At 41.6% G+C, this 20,038-nt stretch overlaps 1 protein-coding gene across 1 annotated transcript; it reads left to right on the top strand.

Annotated features, from left to right (window-relative positions):
- Nucleotides 1-895: 895 nt before the first annotated feature.
- Nucleotides 896-17,245, top strand: LOC134459876 (alcohol dehydrogenase 1-like). The gene is made up of 9 exons (XM_063212362.1): nt 896-981; nt 8,048-8,149; nt 8,457-8,598; nt 9,278-9,365; nt 10,016-10,235; nt 10,543-10,803; nt 14,718-14,850; nt 15,102-15,237; nt 16,739-17,245. Exons 1-9 carry the CDS (start codon nt 964-966, stop codon nt 16,770-16,772), a joined length of 1,134 nt encoding a protein of 377 aa, XP_063068432.1. The 5' UTR covers nt 896-963; the 3' UTR covers nt 16,773-17,245.
- The last annotated feature ends 2,793 nt before the right edge of the window (nt 17,246-20,038 follow it).

The following is a 20,038-nucleotide window of genomic DNA, read 5'->3' as shown; positions in this document are numbered from 1 at the left end:
GTTTCATGCTTGTATCACAAACTGAACGATTCCTTTATATTTTGGAGCTAAGCTATTAGACTAAAAGGAGGATATGCAATAATAAAAAACACTTAACTGTATGCAACGTTTGGCCTCTTTTTGCAAAATGTGTGAGTACCATTTGGGTGAGCTCACTCACAATTGGAGCGAAGCCTGCTCCCAGCTATGTAGGCCTACTAGTTTGATGCATCTTTCCACGCTGCAACTATATACAGATTGGTCCCAATTGCATTTCTGGGCACATTTTATATGTACGTTAAATTAAACAACCACAGTATGCAGCACATTGGCCTGATTTCTTTTTATGTTGCTTCTAAGCAGCACAACTGTAACCCATACACTCATCATACGTACAATACAGAAGCACTCATTACTGCTGGGCCTGCTGTACATCTGACTTTGTCGTAATGGTTAATGTTGTGTTTTGACTTTTGAAAAGTAGGTGTGGCACTGTGGAATTGAGTAAGACAGAGAGCTCCTCTGATGTTTTTTTTTTCTCAGAGTGAAGCACACATGATATTCCCTCCTGACCCATAGCTGGATTGGCCATAGGGCATACAGGGCATTTGCCCGGTGGACTGCTGATGATTTTGGCCTGGTCCTCCCTCAATGTAGTGGTAACAGTCCTCATGCCGCCACAGCTGACCTGTCCGGGTCAAATTTATATGTTCATTTTGCCTGTTGTGGTCAGAATAGCTCATAATTGAAGACTAAAACTATTGTCATGAGCTTCGTTTTCTCTCTGATTGCCTGATGGACCGGTTTTGGCCGAAAGGGCCCGGCCTGATTTTTTGTCCCAGTCCAGCCCTGTCCTGACCCCTCCTATTCCACACCTCTGCAACAACGCTACTTAAGGAAGTGCAGCCCTCTCCTCCATCCCTCTTCTCTCACAAACCTCCAACTGATCAAGCTCTCTAGCTCCCTGCTCATCCTACTGACATTATGGCAACTGCAGGAAAGGTTAGTATTTCTTTTCTCGTTGGAAAATGAAACAGTTATATTACATGCAATGTTGTCAGTATATTACTGTGTTCAATACATAGTGCTTCTGTATTATACGTATTATAAGTGTATGGGTTACAGTAGTGCTGCTTAAAAGCAACTTAAAATAAATCAGGCCAATGTGCTGCATACTGTGGCTGTTTACCTTATGTACAGTACATATAAAATGTGTCCAGAAATGCAATTTGGACCAATCTACTACTGTATTTGCAGCGTGGAAATGTGCATCAAACTAGTACATTTATTAATTCTCTAATAAAAACACAATATAAAATTGGCATTGCTTTATACAGTTAGCCTGCATTGGCCATTACCATAGCTATGCGGATGATATCCAGCTCTACTTATCTATGTCCCCCAATGACTACACCCCCCTTGAATCACTCTATCATTGCATGGAACAAATTAACAAATGGATGTCTCACAATTTCCTCCAGCTGAACACAGATAAAACTGAAGTAATTATATTTGGGAAAAGAGAGGAGAGACAAAAGATTGCTACTATCATTGAAACGAAGGGACTGAAAGCAAGAGAAACAGTTAAAAATCGTGGGGTCCTCATTGACAGTGACCTAAACTTCAACAGTCACATGAAAGCTATTACTAAGTCTGCATTTTATCACATAAAAAACGTCTCTAAATTTAGGGGCCTGATGTCTAAACATGATCTGGAGAAGCTAATACATGCCTTCATTTCTAGTAAGGTTGATTACTGTAACAGTCTTTTTACTGGCCTCCCCAATAAGACCATTAAACAGCTTCAACTTGTACAAAATGCAGCAGCAAGGGTTCTTACAAAAACAAGGAAGTTCGACCACATTACTCCAATTTTAAGATCGCTGCATTGGCTCCCAGTAAGCTACAGAATTGCTTTTAAGGCAATGCTACTTGTGTTTAAATCATTAAATGGAATGGGACCCACATATCTACTGGATATGTTTCAGCTGTATGCACCAACCAGGTCACTAAGGCCAACGGAGAAGAATTTGCTGGTGATTCCAAAAGTCAAAACAAAGTGTGGAGAGGCAGCCTTTAGCTTCTATGCTTCAAAGCTTTGGAACCAGCTTCCAGATGACGTAAAAATTGCACCCACTATTGATAGCTTTAAATCTAGACTCAAGACAAAGCTGTTCTCAGATGCTTTCCCCTAGCTTAAATTACATATCATTCTTTTTTATTATTATTATTTTTATTTTTATGTTTATTTAATTAGTTTTATTTTATTTTATTATTATTTTTACCTTATGTTTTATCTTAATGTTTTAAATGTTTTTTGACTCTAATTTATTTCCTTTTTTCTTCCCTGTTTCCTTTCATTTACATTTGTTAACTTTGTGAAGCACATTGAGTTGCACCTGTGTATGAAATGCACTATATAAATAAACTTCCCTTGCCTTGCCTTGGCCATCTGAATTGAGCTTTATTTGTTTGGAACGCAATTACATGGGAAGAGTTTCTGTGCTCCGGCTTCTTCAGCACACACAGAGTGCAGTGCCATATGCGACCTTGCCTCCTCCACTTGTGCTTGTCTCCTCGTCCCACCTCCTGGCCCCTCCTCCGTGGAGAAAACAATAAAGTTTCCCAGCTGTCAGCCTAGCCACAACAACTTTTGAGGGACTGTTTTTATTCACCATCCCAATTGCAAATGAGAAAAAGACTCTACAACTGAGCTTTTGCAGGATATTGAAATATAATGCTGTTGTCAGTGATGTCATCATGACATATTACTTCCTGGTACGAGGAGACAAGCACGAGTGGAGGAGGCAAGGTTGCATATTGTAACGCACTCACAGTGTCACATGATGCAGAAATAATATTTCATTTAACTGAGACTTTCATTGGAAGCAGTTTAGAGAAGTAGTAGTAAGTAGTAAGAAGATGACAGCCTACTAAAGCCACATGTGTGTAAAGGAACACAGAGCAAGAAAGAACTAAGAAAGTGAATGCATTACAAACCAGGGTGCATAGAGTGTAGGAGAAGGAGTTTGTTTTGCTCTACAGGGAAGTGCTGTTAATAAGCATTAAGCAAGTTATCATCATGGGTCCATTAAGGTAATAAAATACATCAGAAACAAATCAATCAATCAGTGCATGCCAAAGTACACAGAATGTCGTCCACAGAGTTCAATGGAGTAGAGTAGAGTTCAGTAGAGTAGAGTAGCTCTAACTCAACTGGTGCAAAGCAAGATAAGGTGTCCAGCAGCATAAACAAATGATAATAATATAATGTGCATTGCATGACACACTGACCATACACGTAGTACACACTTGTGAACATTCAGATATTAGGCACATCAAACTTCTACCACCTATTTACAAACAACATGAGAGAGAGAGAGAGAGAGAGAGAGAGAGAGAGAGAGAGAGAGAGAGAGAGAGAGAGAGAGAGAGAGAGAGAGAGAGAGAGAGAGAGAGAGAGAGAGAACAATTCACAAAGCAGCAATGCACAATAAGGTGCACAATTACAGTAAACCAACAAGGTGCAAAGTGTTCTGATAAGGTGCTAATGTGTTCTTGTACTGTTAGTTGGTAACAGCAGCGGTTCAACCCATTAGGGGGCCCTAGGCAAAATATAGAGAAGGGGCCCTTTTGAATTACGTTCTCTAGTATTTACCATGGCGGGAACTGACTGTTGGGGGAGCCCCTACAATAGGAACATTTAGTTTGGGCCCTAGGCAACTGCCTAGTCTGCTTCTGGGGCAAAACCAGGTAAGCAGTCATTCCTTCTTTGTGCAGGCCCGGGCTGATAGTTATAGGCTATTCAGGCACCACGCCTGATTTCAGACTTGGTGTTTATGCCTGTGTGAAAAACAAACTAAAGGGTCTACTCTGCACTGAGAATATCCGGCTGATAGGCTTGTCGAATCTTGTTCCAAAAGGTCAACGAGGCTGCGTCCTGTTCTGCATCAGCCTTGGGGCTGAGGTCCTTTATCTCTTCTGACAGTATTCTAAATTGTGTACAAAAGAATAATGTGCAAACCAAAAAAAACCCCAGGATCCTATCCAATATTTTAGTTGTGATTAACCTACCCCCCTCTGTGTTTTATTTCACCCCAAGTTTATATTTATCGCATGTGCAGTGCTCTTTCATATAGTTGCTTGGTTTGTAATTTTTGTATTTGCAAACATTTCATAAAATACTTATACATAAATATTTATTTGCAAATATGTGTTAAAATACTAGCACTGGGTTTCAGCTCATTTAGCCTCTGTTGCTCAATGTTGGCTGTGGCCTTATCGCATCTAAGCAGCAGGCTGTATTTGTATTTTGTGCGAGTTTGTGCCAGAGAGGTCATTCGCCTTTTTGGTGCAAAACAATTAACAAATAAATAATTAAGCAATAGGACACGAGTGGGAGTGAGGTTGTTCTGGGACACCCTCACGGGTGTGACTCGCCGCAGGCTGAGTGCCGTAGGTACAGTTGAGGACAATATTATTAGCCCCCCTCCTGAATTTAGACATCTCTCTTGATTTCTCAGTGAGAAGGACCATTATGAACCGTTTCTTTTATTCAGGAAACAAATACACTGATGGAGATTATGTCCAATGAGTTGAATTTGGATTTTTCCATTTTCACAATGAGTTTAAATAAAAAAGGGTAAAAATGGCAAGGACAAAATTATTAGCCCCCTTACCATTAAGTCAATAGAGTGCCATTTATGGACCAAAACTGACATCAGGCACTTTGATTCGTTGTTAACTATGTTGGCACATGCCCTACCAGAGATTTTGGGCCATTTTTTTCATTGCAAATAGTTAACCTGATCCAAATTGCATGGATGTTGAGGATGGACTTTCATTTTCAGCACTCCTCAAAGACTATCTAAAGGATTGAGATCTGAACCACAACATGATCATGGTTTTAGTAACCTTGAAGAACATTTGAACAATTTTGGATGAAAGTTTTGGGTTATTATCTTATTTAAAGATCCAGTGAAGATCGTATCTTCCTCTATGATCATATTGTTGCATGGTCACCTTCTACATTCTATCATAATCTTCTGTTTTTATGGTGCCGTACACCCAAACAAGGTTTCCTGTGGCTGAGGCTGCCACAGAATGATGCTCCCACCACCATTTTTAATTGTGGAAACCACGTCATAAAGTTTTAAGGACTATCCCTTTCTTCACCTGACAGAAGCAGAATTCATGCATCAAAGCAGGTGCAATTGAATCTCATCAGATGAAAGCAGAGACTTTCAAAACTCATTTTTGACTTCCAAATGTCCATAGGCAAAGCTCAGTAACACTCTGATATGCACCGATTTTAGTAAAAGGGTTCTTCTGTGATGATGGCCCCAAAGCCTAATATGATGACAAGCCCTAACAGCTGTCTTTATTGAAATAAAAACTCCAGGTGAGGCCAGGCCAATAACAATCATCTAGGCAGGTGTCCAATGCTTCTTTGGTCTAATGAGACTAAGCCGTTTCCACAGTTACACATAGTGGTGGGGGCATCACGTTTTAGACAGCTATTCAGCCTCAGACACAGGGAGTATGGGTCTGGATCTGGATTGCTGGGTCCTCCAACAACATTGTAACCCAAAGTAAACATTTAAATTGGTTCAGAGGTTCTTCAAGGACACTAAAACCATGATACTGTAATGACCCGCTCAAAGTCCAGTCCTCAATCCCACTGACAGTCTGTGGCAAATGTCTATGCTCAGCATCCATGCAATTTGGACCAGCTAGAACACTTTGCAGTGAAGAAATGGGCCAAAATCCCTAGTGGGGCATGTGCCAACCTAGGTAACAACTGATCAAAGTGCCTGTTGTCAGTTTTGGTTCATAAATGGTGTCATATTGACTATTAATGATCAGGGGGCTAATAATTTTGTCCTTGTCATTTTTGCCCTTTTTTGTTTAAACTCATTGTAACGATAGAAAAATGCAAATTCAACTCATTGGACATTATCTCCATCAGTGTATTTGTTTCCAGAATAACAGAAACGGTTCATAATGGTCATTCTCACTGAGAAATCAAGAGAAATGTCTAATTTCAGGAGGGAGGCTAATAATATCGTACTCAACTGTAATTACATCCGTGAGGGTGTCTCAGAACAACCTCACGACCAGGAGTGTCATATTGCTTTTATACAATAGCTCCTTTGCCAACACAATTTGTTCTGACAGTAATGTTAAATTATGTTCATTATTGTATTTGATTGTTTATTTGCTTGTTCATCCGCTCCGGAAAATAGTTCCAGTTATTGTCTTTTGTTGCTGTGCAACGCGCACCACGGCGCTGCCTGGCTATTTGTAGACGTTGATCTGAACGTTCCCTGCAATTGTGCAGCCGCTGAGAAAGGGCCCTGGCTGGCAGTCTGAAACAGGTGGTGGGGTGAAACAGGTGGATAGCTGCTGCTGATCCAATTTTGCTGACGTTATTTGCTGATGGTCTCCAGTTTGGTGATGGTCTCCAAGTACATGGCTCCACCGCTTCCTGCTCTCCATAGAGGGGCGCCAATAGCTCACAAGAGAGCTCTCTGACCTACAAGAAAAAAACATATGCCATAGCGAGACATTAAACAAACAAACAAAATGAATTAATAAAAAGGTGTGTAATGGGTGCCTAATCTAGATGATGTTGCGCTTACCTATGCCCACTCACTGCCATGATCTCCCTTGCAGCGAGTCCTGCGTGTGACAACTTCTGGATGGACGTGGCTCTTAAGCTGTGATTGGTGTAGTGCACCTTTGTGCCGGCATCCAAACTCAAACGTGGGAGCATCTGACTCAGTTGATTTATCCCAACTGGGACAGTGGTGTACCAAACATCGTCTGTGGGAGATACATAGTTTGTTAGTTTTTGCTGACAGGGTCCCCCATGCCTGCAGAAATGTGCCCTCTTGATGTTTGTGCACGTGTGTGTGTGTGTGTGTTTATTCATGTTCACACGTGCACGAACGAATGTGGTCTCATAGGGAAGGTTGGCTGTCAGCTGATGTGTGAGGCTGTCATGTGTATTGAGCCCTATCTCACGCCTTTCGTAAAGTCTTCACGAAAATAATAGAGTAATTTTCGTGGTGCATTCACGTTATTGCCCGCCTTTCGTAAAGTTTTCACGAAAATAATAAATTAATTTTCACGCTGCCTATTCACTTGAATTGCCCCACTGCTGCTATGGTTATCCAAACGGCTGCAGGGGCGGGGAGGGGGTGCTAATTCGACGCCCTTTCGGTACTTACGCCTTATGTCCCCTAAACCTAAACCTAAACCTAACCCTAACCTTAACCCTACTTAACCCTAAACCTAACCCTAACCTTAACCCTAACCTTGACCCTAAACCTAACCCTAAATTGCTTGTTTGAAATGTTTGATTACCATGTGACGGTAGGCTACCGAAAGGGCATCAAACTAGTGGGTCGCTAGGCAACAGTCGGGCAATTCAAGTGAATAGGCAGCGTGAAAATGAATCTATTATTTTCGTGAAGACTTTACGAAAGGCGGGCAATAACGTGAATGCACCACGAAAATTAATCTATTTTTTTCGTGAATACTTCACGAAATGAGTGAGATACGGTTGGAGTATTTGAGGTGTTTCTCGTGTAGCCAGAGGGGGCAGTAGAGAGTGATGCTGCCCTAGACCAAGTAACCTACATAATCAAACCCTCACATTACATTACATTCCACTCAGCTGACACTTTTATCCAATGTGGCTCACAATTATTTTAAGTACAGGGTATTGGTTGCGGCCCCTGGAGCAGTGTGGGGTAAGGTACCTTGATCAAGGGCCCCTCAGCCATGCAGGGAGATAGATAGGGAGGGAGTTGAAGGGTGGGATTTGAACTGGCAACCCTTGGATTTAAACCATTTCCTTTTAACCACTAGGCCACTGTGTGTGCGTCCCTCTGACCATTCATAGCCTCTTTGCGCAGATGCACTTTCACTCATTGCTGGAGCAACCCACAGCAGCAAGGTGCACCTAATAAAGTGGTCAGTGAGTGTGTTGGTGTATTGTGTTGTTAACATCTAAAATTGTGTGTGCGTGCGTGCGTGTTTGTTTGTTTGTTTGTTTGTGTAGGTGATCAAGTGTAAGGCGGCTGTGGCCTGGAAGCCCAATGCCCCCCTGGTGATGGAAGAGATTGAGGTGGCCCCTCCACAGAAAGGTGAAGTCCGCATCAAGGTCAGTTGTAGATCAAATTAATAATGTCCCTGCAAGGGGACCTATTGCACAAAAATTACAAAATGTAAATGCCAAATAATAACTAAATAATTACAGTCAAAAAGTAATTTGCCCATACATTGCCCATATTTTCTTTATCCTGAACTGGCAAAATGAAGTTAATTGAAGTGTATTAGCTATGTTTCCGAAGGTATCAAAGTACAGTATCTATAACTTGGCTACACTTATGTACCTCGCCTAGTCCTAAAGACCCACATGGGATGAGTTTCTTCACCATCTCCTTGTTGTTGTCGTGTGGTGTCGTCAGATAATCGCCACAGGTGTGTGCCACACGGACCTGTACCACCTGTTTGAGGGGAAGCATGAGGAGGGCTTCCCAGCTGTGCTGGGCCACGAGGGGGCCGGCATCGTGGAGAGCGTGGGCGAAGGGGTCACCGAGTTCAAGACAGGTCAGAACTCTGCACCATTTTTAAGCCTTGTAGACCCTCTTTGTGCAGAAGGGGATGCCGGCAGCCAGACCAGCGGGCCTATTCAGTATTTGCTGGAAATACTGCAAATCATAACAGCATTGCTATGGCATTACAGAGAGCCTTAAGTAACAGATTAAGACAATGTTTCCCAACCAGGGGTACGTGTACCACTAGGGGTACGCGAGTACACTGCAGGGGGTACTTGGAAAAATGTAATTTTAACAAATGCATGGAGCATAGTCACACTGGAATAGAAAAAGTGATGCAAAACATGAGTTAGGGGTTACTCATGTCATGGCACAACGTAAAGGCTTGGGGGGGTACATGAGACAAAAAAGGTTGGGAAACACTGGATTAAGACATAGCCATTACCATTTTGGCAACAGCAATGTTATAACAAAGGCTCTGCACAATGGGGTTAATGTAAGGAGGTGGATATGATGGGAAGAAAAGGGGTTAATTACCTATAGGAAGTGGAGATGATAGCAGAGTAAGCAGTTAAGTTTTGTATCTTGAACTATTGTATCTCTGCCTGAGTAAAACTCAAATATTGGGTGCAGAATATTAAACATGTATTTTGTGCTGGAAATCTGAAAAAATAGTCATAATATGTATAATATACGTATAATATACCCCATGTTTTTGTGTGTTTCTTTAGGTGACAAAGTCATCCCCCTCTTCATCTCTCAGTGTGGAAGTTGCATGTTTTGCAAGTGCCCCAAGACCAACTTGTGTGAAGAGAGCTGGTGATTTAACATCCATACACACTCACCTAAACATTACTGAAATGTTAGTGATCAGGCTAAACATTTTGTGGGTTGAAGATGGACAATAGTCTGTAGATTACATGGAGAAATGTTAATGGGACTAAATAGGAAGGAACGGAAGGTCAATGTCAATGTCATTGATGGAAAAAAAAAACATATATCATGTATATGTTTTTTTCTCAATAATTTTCTCAATAACGTCTCCATTCTCATTGTGAAAAGGAGGGCAGGATTTGATAATAATTTGGGATCTGATAATTGCCAGATGAGTGCAGAATGAGTAAAAAAAAAACGTTACATTTTCCACACAAAAACTTACCACCACCATCAAATTCCAGGCACTCATTGTGAATACATGAAAAGCTGGATCTTCTCCATGTCTGCCATTTGGAATTTCTAGAAATAGATGTTTTAGCTGCAAAACTTTCTTCACCCGAGTCATACAACTAAATATTCGTTTTTTACATAGTAAATATTGATTTGGCAATTGGCAGAACAGTTTCAGTGAGTGGCATAGTTGCAATACCTACTCTGGGCCCCATCCTACACAGTGCACCTAAGGATTAAGGATTTGGTCTACCCAGCATTGCTACATTTTGTTTTGACCTTCTCTCTTGGGCACTGCGTAGGGCGAGCATGCGTTACGGCATCATGTCGGAGGAGGACTCGCGCTTCACCTGCCGGGGCCAGAAGATCCTGCAGTTCATGGGCACCAGCACCTTCTCCGAGTACACCGTGCTCAACCAGATCGCCGTGGCCAAGATCGCCGACGACGCCAGGCTGGACCGGGTCTGCCTGCTGGGCTGCGGCATCTCCACGGGCTACGGGGCGGCCGTCAACACAGCTGCGGTGAGTGTGGAAGTCAAGTGGCCATTGGTTATTGTGTGTGTGTGTGTGTGTGTGTGTGTGTGTGTGTGTGTGTGTGTGTGTGTGTGTGTGTGTGTGTGTGTGTGTGTGTGTGTGTGTGTGTGTGCGCGCGTGCGCGTGTGTGTGAGTGCGCATGCATGCGTGTGCACATGTGACAGAGAGAAAGTGACAGAGAACACAGCGCTTTGTGTAGAAACATACATAGGTTGCAGGTGGTACTTTATAGATCTGTGTGTGTATAAAAATAAAATAAAGTGTTACTAATACGTGTGTGTGTGTGTGTGTGCAGGTCACCCCCGGCTCTACGTGTGCCGTGTTCGGCATGGGGGCTGTTGGCCTCGCCGCAGTCATGGGATGTCGGAACGCGGGCGCCTCTAGAATCATCGCCATCGACGTCAAGGACGAGAAGTGTGCCAAGGCCAAAGCCCTGGGAGCCACGGAGTTCATCAACTCCAAGAAGCACTCCAAGCCCATCAGCGAGGTCCTCATCGAGATGACCAACGGAGGGGTCGACTTCTCCCTGGAATGCGTAGGCAGTGTTCAAGTCATGGTAAGCATTACATTACATTACATTACGTAGCTGACGCTTTAATTTTATTCAAAGCGACTTACAGTTATTATTTTTCAGGGTACTATTGGTTATAGTCTCTGGGGCAATGTGGGGCTAGGTGCCTTGCTCAAGGGCACTTCAGCCATGGATGATATAGGGAGAGGTCAGGGGGCATTTGAACCGGCAACCCCTAGATTGAAAGACCAACTCTCTAACCACTAGGCCACGGCTGCCCCGTAAGCAATTAGCGGAATTTATTATATGGTTGTGACGTCATCGGTCGAATGCTCCATTCATTTCAACAGGGCTCCCCAACGTTCGCACGTCTGTTATTTTTCGATAACGGACGGGTTGGTCTATAACAGACCGCTGTCAATGGCAACAAGACTTTCCACTGCTAAAGCGACTTTTCAACAAGACTCTAATCAGCTGCTGTGATAGACAACACCTGTTGTCCTGGCTACCTAGCTGTTGCCTAGCGGTGTTCCACAACGGCACTGTTTTGTTTTGCGCAGCAACAATCTTAACATTAAATAGGCCTAAAGAAATGTCCCCGCCATGTGTGAGTCATTTAAGTATATCCATATAATAAGCGGGTTAACTTTCGGCGAGTCGGTCGCTTTGTGGAATAGCAGCACTTCAGAGAGAACAAGACCCCTCCGCTCCGCGTCGGGGTCTAAAGATTCTCTCTGTCGTGCTGCTATTCCACGGTAGCGACCTTCTCGCCGAACGTTAACCCTTACGTAACATGGTTAGTTAGAGTAGAGTAACTTTATTGATCCCTGGGGGAAATTCAGGTGTTAAGTGGCTTACATAAACATGGACATTTCAACACACATATAACACAAAACTCATTTCTACATATTGGCCTTTGCTCCCTAGTTTCATATTTTTTTCTGTTTTTCCCCCCTATTTGTATTTACTTATTTTTCTTTATCCATGTAATTTTATCTTATTCACTGTGTGAAGGCCTTTTGTATCTTATGTGTTTTATTCTTACTGCTGACTTTGTCTTGTTTTTAATCAAATTCTTAGTATTGCTTAATTTTAGTATTTTAGTCTGACACTGTACAGCACTTTGGTCAGTTCCTGCTGTTTAAATGTGCTTTATAAATTAAACTTACTTACTTACTTACAGGTAATAGTCTTGATATACTGTATGTATGTCATGATCTGATAATATAATAATTAAGGCCGCTGACAGCTTTTGCTGGGCCCAGGACAACGTCATCTGAAAGGGGCCCCTACCCAATACATACAATGTAATGGGGACCCAATTCTTGGCCCACTATCCCCATGGGCCCTGGACAATATACCCCTTTGTCCCCCCATGCCGGTGGGCCTGGTAATACTACACGAGAAGCTAGCTTGCAGATTTGTAGCTTACAGATTTGGCCTGTATTTGGAAGGAAACATGTTCCATATTGGCCAAAGGCCCTTCAGGCATGAGTGAAGGTGTAGGGACTCGGGAGAGATGACATACAGTACCCTCTCTTCCTACTGGGATTACTACCTGGAACCTTTTGTCCAATGACCAACACCCTTCCTTCCCTTAGAGTAGACCAGTGGTTCCCAACCTGTTTTGGCATGGGACCCCATTTTGTCATCCGAAATGTCTGAGGACCCCATACACATTTTTTCACGACAAAAATTAAAACATGACTGGGCTACATAAGTTGTAGGATATTAAACATATAGCCTTGATATGTATGACTGTCTAAGATTGTAAATGGTATTTCAAAGAGAATGTTGAATAGTTGTGTTATATTAGTTTGTAATAGTTATCAGTATCCTTTTTTCACACACTGTCAGACATTTCAGGCGACCCCATTTGAATTCCAGGCGACCCCAAATGGGCTCCCGACCCCAGTGTTGGAAAAACCCTGGAGTAGACCATAGACAGATGTAAAATATTACTATCATTGGCTACGTTTACATAATGGAGTAGACCATAGACAAATGTAAAATATTACTATCATTGGCTACGTTTACATAATGGAGTAGACCATAGACAGATGTAAAATATTACTATCATCGGCTACGTTTACATAACGGAGTAGACCAGGGGTGTCCAAACTTTTTTTAGTGAGGGCCGAATACAGGAAAATGAACAAGGGGCCGGGCCGCACTTTAGCGGTGACAGTGTGATGACCGGTGAGGTACCAAATACACAAGGGAGACAAAAGCTGTCTGGTAGCCCATGATTTAGGCTATTTCCAATATTTTCAAGAGGCAATGTAAGAAAAGGTAACAAAAATTGCATCAATATTATGAATTATCCACATGTACACGGTTAACAATTAAGCTAATTCTTAATTGTTATTAATTATTATTAAATTGATATTTTATTATTGCCTACAATCAATCAATGCATGTTTATATGCTGTTTTATTTGTATTTAATTCTTATTATAGCCACTACTTGCTGTTCCCCGGCACTTCATGGGTTAATGTGAAACTCGCGCTGATCCAATCAGATCAAGAGGCACGCAAGCAGGGATGAAAACAAAAATCTTCTCTCTGTGCCTCCCTCAGTTTAAATGAGCTAGTTCTGTCTTGAGCTAACTTGCTACAGCCAAAGAGGCCATTTTACAGGATGGATTCACAAAGCAATAAATAATGTCACTTGTGCGAAATGTGCTTGCAGTACAGCATGATACTATTCCAACTGTGGGTTAAACTTACAAATAAAAGTGCTAAGCAATCGGTAATGCTAACCGCTAATTAAGTTTGGAGTGTTTATAAGCAGCTGTTGCCGTAACTGTCTCCTATTATTTGGTGACGGACGGCGCTAACATAACAATGCCATAATATCATTACTACCAAACCGCCGATTACATCTTATTTTAACAAGGTGATGAAAAAGTACCCAAACTACCCCGGCCCCAATTGAAACTTGAAAAATATCTTAGCATCATGCTTTAGTTCCCAGCCTGTCATCCTGAACTCAGCGTGAACAGGTCTGGGTTCCCATGCATAGAATTTTGCAAACTAGTTCATCTGTGTTTGTTAGAAGGCATTGCTCATTTGTGGTCAAGCCAAAATATTTCCTTTGGATGCAGCAACTTATTAGCAACCATCATTTTCCCCTTGTTTCTCTGACAGGACTACTACCGTAACAAACAAGAAACAACTAGCCAGGTGGAAGTGGAGAAGTTTTAGCGGGTGGCGCCACCTGGTGTTCAAACTCAGAATTGCAACAGAGTTACAATGTAGGTCAAATGTAATGTGCGGGCCATGTTCAGTCACATTTTAAAAATCTGCCGCGGGCCAATAAAAACGGGCTCGCGGGCCGGAGTTGGCCCGCGGGCCTTAGTTTGGACAAGCATGTATTAGACCCATAGACAGATGTAAAATATTACTATCATCGGCTACGTTTACATAACGGAGTAGACCATAGACAGATGTAAAATATTACTATCATTGGCTATGTTTACATAATGGAGTAGACCATAGACAGATGTAAAATATTACTATCATTGGCTACGTTTACATAATGGAGTAGACCATAGACAAATGTAAAATATTACTATCATTGGCTACGTTTACATAATGGAGTAGACCATAGACAGATGTAAAATATTACTATCATTGGCTACGTTTACATAATGGAGTAGACCATAGACAAATGTAAAATATTACTATCATTGGCTACGTTTACATAATGGAGTAGACCATAGACAGATGTAAAATATTACTATCATCGGCTACGTTTACATAACGGAGTAGACCATAGACAGATGTAAAATATTACTATCATTGGCTACGTTTAAATAATGGTTTTCATTCTTTGAATGAATAATTCAGAATAAACGCGATGTATTTCCGAGTCGGGAGGTGTTTACATGATGTTTTCAAAGCGAAATCATGTTTGAAATCATTTGAAGTCCTTGTGTGTGTTTTGTGTCCCTGTAGAGAAGTGCGCTGGAGGCGTGTCAGAGGGGATGGGGCGTCAGCGTGATCGTGGGCTGGACAGACATGGAGGACTTCTCAGCCCGGCCCATCCAGCTCATCGCTGGCAAAACCTGGAAGGGCTCTCTTTTCGGAGGTGAGAGGAAGCGCCATAGATGATGATGATGGCACCAAGACAAAATAATAGAAAAAGGAGAGAACAGGTGTCTGATTGCTTGCTCTCTCTCACTCACTCTCTCTCTCTCTCTCTCTCTCTCTCTCTCTCTCTCTCTCTCTCTCTCTCTCTCTCTCTCTCACTCACTCACTCACTCACTGTGTGTGTGTGTGTGTGTGTGTGTGTGTGTGTGTGTGTGTGTGTGTATGTGTTTTTGTGCTTCGTTTGTGTAGGATTAGGTAAAGACAGCGTCCCACAGCTGGTTCTGGACTACAAATCTGGCAAAATTAATTTGGATGAGTTTGTGACCCACAACATGCCCTTGGCTAAAGTCAACGATGCCATTGAGCTAATGAAGACTGGAGAATGGTAACCACAACTTTCCTCTATGCCAGTGATTCTCAAAGTGTGGTCCGGGGACCACTGCTGGTCCACGACAGAGCTCAGGTGGTCCGCGAGGGGATTTCTACTTTTCAAAGACAAACTAGCAGCAGTATATTTGTAAGATAATTACAAAGCTAAACAAAGCTGAAGTCTTATTTTCACCGCAATAAGACAGGCTTGTGATTTCAATCGAAATTATCAGCGTCAAATTAGCACCCCTCAACTGTCAATTCCGCTGACAGGTGGTCCCAGAATATTTTTGGGGCGGACAAAGTGGTCCTCGGTATAAAAAAGTTTGAGAAACACTGCTCTATGCACCTATTTGTGAAAAGTGCTGATTATGAATGAAATGTTCTACGTGGATCATTTTATGTTTGTTTGTTGTTGTTTTTTTGCGCTGTTTGTCTTCTCGTACTTATATTTTGTTTATATCATCAACATGTGTTTGTGAAAGAGGTCAACTTCATTTACAACCTAAAAAGAAAAATGCATGCGGTGCCATGTTTTGCATCTTCTAATCTTTCTCTCACTATGATTCACATCAGTTATGAGCATCAAGATATTCACCTTTTATTCATGGCAGGTTTTTGAAGAAGGCAAACCTTCCACTCTGGACCTTTAAAGGAGAATTACAGCCAATGCCGCAACATGCAGTTGTATGGGGGCGGGATTTGTTTACATAAAAAAAACACACACAAACACACGTTAACATACTCGAAATATCATCTCAAGCTACTTCAGTGATTTTATGCAACATCAGCAGACCTAACAACGCAGCAATACATTTTTTGGGATGATATTTGGAGCATATTAAGATGTTTTAAAACATGTCAACAAACCATGCCCACATTAGAATGCCTGGGATCTCAAAAAACAAAACAAAAACAAAAAAAACACACAAAATCAGTCATCGTGTACTGAACAGTTAGTCTAAACCAGTGGTTCCCAACCTATGGGTCGGGACTCAAATTATGGGTCGCCAAAGATCCACAGAGGGTCGCGGAGCCTGCTTGATTTTAAGGGGGTTAATTTGAAATATAGCCCATGTTGAATAAATCAAAAAGCATTTAACTATATGCATAGACTTAATAAAATGTAAGTGCTACATTAAACATTTATTCTTTATTTGACCAAAGACGAATTGAGGAATAAAATGACAAAAATGAGTTTTCGCAGGAAAGAGAGGGCATCTTGTCACTCCCTCTCGTGCGGGCGCTCGCGTGGTTGGGTCACCAAAGTTTACAATAGTGAAAACATGGGTCCCCGAAGAAAAAGGTTAGGAACCACTGGTCTAAACAATACAACAGTATGTTGAAATTCGCCGGAGTTCTCCTTTAAGCTTTACTTATGAGCAATTTTGAAGTTGTTTAGTGAGGTCAGCTCACAGCCAAATATTTCTGTAGCATTCTTTCCTTGAGAGTGGAAGCGTCTCTGGTGCTTGTTATCATTGACGCTCTGGCCTGTTGTCCTGTCTGTTGTGTTGCAGCATCCGCACTATTCTGGCTGTATGTCCCCAGTAAACAAGGCAATGACCCAAGATGACCCAGCGGCCCAGATCCCATGGAAGGGATCTCTCTCTCTCTCTCTCTCTCTCTCTCTCTCTCTCTCTCTCTCTCTCTCTCTCTCTCTCTCTCTCTCTCTCTCTCTCTCTCTCTGTCATTTTATATGGTTAAGGGTTAGCAAATGAGGTATCATAAACCTTTTCATCCTCTTTTTTATGACTGTCAATCAATATAATAAAATCTTTATCTTAACATGAGTGGAGGAGTCATACTGTGATAAAAGAAAATATATTTTTCCCCACGCGAGTCTTGTCAAAGAGGGCGGCACACAACAAATCTTTCTCACAGCAAAGCAGAAGATGACGTTTTGTGGCAAAAAACTGTTATTGTAGAAAGAATGGATGTAGCCACTCCGTGTTGGCCATTTGTTAAGTTTCATAATCTCATGGTTTCTTTTTTTAAAACCAATAAACAAATTGATTTTCATTTTCTTTTGTGGGAGAAATGTCTTTTTCTTCAAACTTCAGTGGAAAGAAGCCACCGGCACGGGGTTACAGTATAACCAATAATGTTTCAACATCTCTTGCCATTAGCATCATTCTCATGATAACCATATCAAATGACTCAGTGGACACTAGCGGCTCTCTGGACAAGATTCTGTGTTGTGCAAAGTAACTTGGGGCGTCTCTTGAGTTTATCAGAATGGAGTGCAGCTGCGGTGGGGACAACAGACAGGCATAACCAGAGAAAGGAGACTACTAGGATTGTTTGTACTGCACACATAAAGTATGTTAAATTAAAGGGAGGTTTGACAAGCAGCAGGTTTATCATGGCTCATGTCTATGTTGGCCAAATGCTGTGTGGGGACATGCATGTCTTTATGGAAAAAGTGAGGGGAAAAGAAGGAATTTATTTATTGTGAGTCAACTTCAATGCAATACCTGGAGGAGGGGTGGGGTAGTGAAATCAGTATTGGTCTGTACTGCAGGGAGTGTAGAAGGGGTTTTAAAGGTTATTCCTGAAGGAAGGCAAGCTATCGCAGAAATATGAAATAACTGAATGCATGAGACCCTCAATGTCAACAAATCCCATACAATAGCAAGTTAGCAGGCTGAATTCCTTGGGTGTATTATCAGTAACCGACCAGATTGTATGGCTATTAATCTGTTTAGATAACAAGGTTGGGAGGTGTGTGTGAACGTAATGTCATCACCAGATTTGTTGCTGGAACCCTTGTTGACAGCCTGGGTGGTGTCAACCCTTACATTCCACTACACTAATACATCTTCATGGTTTTTTGTTGTTGGCTTTTTCAAGATATTTTGGGGGTTTTAGTGCCTTCTTTTGATAGTATAGTCTGAGAGAAAGACAAGAAAGTAGTGCCAGAGAAAGGTGGGGAAGGATTAGGGCTGGGCAATATGACGATATATATCGTTATCGTGATATAAAAGTGTATATCGTGACCTTTCTCCTATATCGTTTATATCGTGATAGTAATTTGATCAATTTTATACAATTGAATATCATTTAATTACATTTCATGCTGTAATAATACACACTATAAGTTCATGTAACTGTAAAAATAAGAATAAAAAGATCAATTTTAAAGAAAGGTTGTTTTGCGACATGAAGAAATAAAGAGCAAATAAAGAGAATAACTGAAAACGTATGTAATTGTGCTATATCGCGATATATATCGTTATCGTGATATAAAGTAATCCGTATCGTGATATAGTGTTTTTTTCCATATCGCCCAGCCCTAGGAAGGATTGGGAAATGGCCTTAGGTGAGAATGGAACTCACTCAGGTCACTACATCTAGCCTTAGACCACTGAGCCACAACATGTCTTTTTCACTCTTTACTAGGGCTGGGACTAGGGGTGGGCGATATGGCAAAAATGTTGTATCACGATTTTTTAACATGAAATCTCGATTTCGATTTTTTATCACGATCTTCCATCCAAAAAATAAAAACAACAAAAAAACAACTTTCATATACTTGCAATTTGTAATTTGCAGTCAATAAAATGTTAACACACTGATGATACTCTCATAAAGTGTACAATTGGAATACAATAATGTAAAGAATAAAGTGAGGACAACAACACAAGTGAGAAAACGTCACTCTGATACTGATAATAAACATCCTCACTGCAAGACGATCTATACGATTTTTCCACTTTGGCAGATTCGAGACGATCTTTTACTCAATATCACGATTCACGATTTAATATCGTCATATCGCCCACCCCTAGCTGGGACTCCCATTACAAATGTTGGTAACGCTTTACTTTACGGTACAGTTACCCTATGTAATTACTGTGTACTTTCTGGGTAACAACAGGGTAACAGAGAGAAGTTACATGGTATCTAATGGGTAAAAAGGGGGTAATTACAAAGGAAATACCATTAATTGGGTAACAACAGGGTAACAGAGAGAAGTTTGATGATTAGATGGTTAGGAAATACGCAGTAGTTTCATTGTAATTCTTGAGATATGTGTATTACATAGTATTTACTTTGTAATTACCCCCTTATTAACCCGTTAGATACCATGTAACTTCTGTCTGTTACCCTGTTGTTACGCAGAAAGTACACAGTAACAAACTATTACAGGTGCGGGCGGGAGCGGGACTGAAAATCATAATTCTTTGCGGGAGCGGGCGGGAGCGGGACTGAACACTGCGGGAGCGGGCGGGACTGGAAAATGTCCCGCGCAGACCTCTAGACTATATCACACATTTATTCCTCACCATCAGTGTGTTTGTATCACCAAACATATACACACAGTGGGCTCTAGAGTCTTTACTTAAATGGCCAGGTATCCTCAGTCAATTTATATAATGAAAAGTTTTGATTGGCTGTACTGATCGGGTGATCCTGACAGAAGCTACAGAGTACCTTCAGAGACTTTCATGATACATTTGTAACATACCTTAACAATGTGTGTCTGAACGTACTCTGCAGCCCCTGTGTTCTGTTTGTATCAAAAGAGGAATGTTCTTAGGTCTCCCGATAAGGGCATACAAGCTAATGGTCTTGCTAGTATATATTCTATATTCCTACATCTGACAGACAATGTAGAGTGACACAGGAAACGAAGGGGAGAGAAACATGGGGTAGGTTTGGGATATGACAGAGGCCCAAACGCAGCCTCTGTCAGCATCAGGTGGAACAGCCCAAAAGAGGAGGGCTACTCCTGTCGAAAACTGATGGAACACTTTATTTTACGATATGCCTCTTAATGTTGCCACTACTATGCTTTTTAGTGTATGTACTATGGC

The sequence above is a fragment of the Engraulis encrasicolus genome, chromosome 12 (genome assembly GCF_034702125.1).
Source record: "Engraulis encrasicolus isolate BLACKSEA-1 chromosome 12, IST_EnEncr_1.0, whole genome shotgun sequence".
Taxonomy (NCBI): Eukaryota; Metazoa; Chordata; class Actinopteri; order Clupeiformes; family Engraulidae; genus Engraulis; species Engraulis encrasicolus.
This window is presented reverse-complemented; position numbering and strand designations above follow the sequence as displayed.

What these genes read in the sequence shown, in the direction of transcription:
- LOC134459876 (XM_063212362.1), top strand. An exon ending in GGTCACCGAGTTCAAGACAG is followed by an intron (nt 8,599 to 9,277) that starts GTCAGAACTCTG and finishes GTGTTTCTTTAG; the next exon opens with GTGACAAAGTCATCCCCCTC. An exon ending in GAAGGGCTCTCTTTTCGGAG is followed by an intron (nt 14,851 to 15,101) that starts GTGAGAGGAAGC and finishes TCGTTTGTGTAG; the next exon opens with GATTAGGTAAAGACAGCGTC.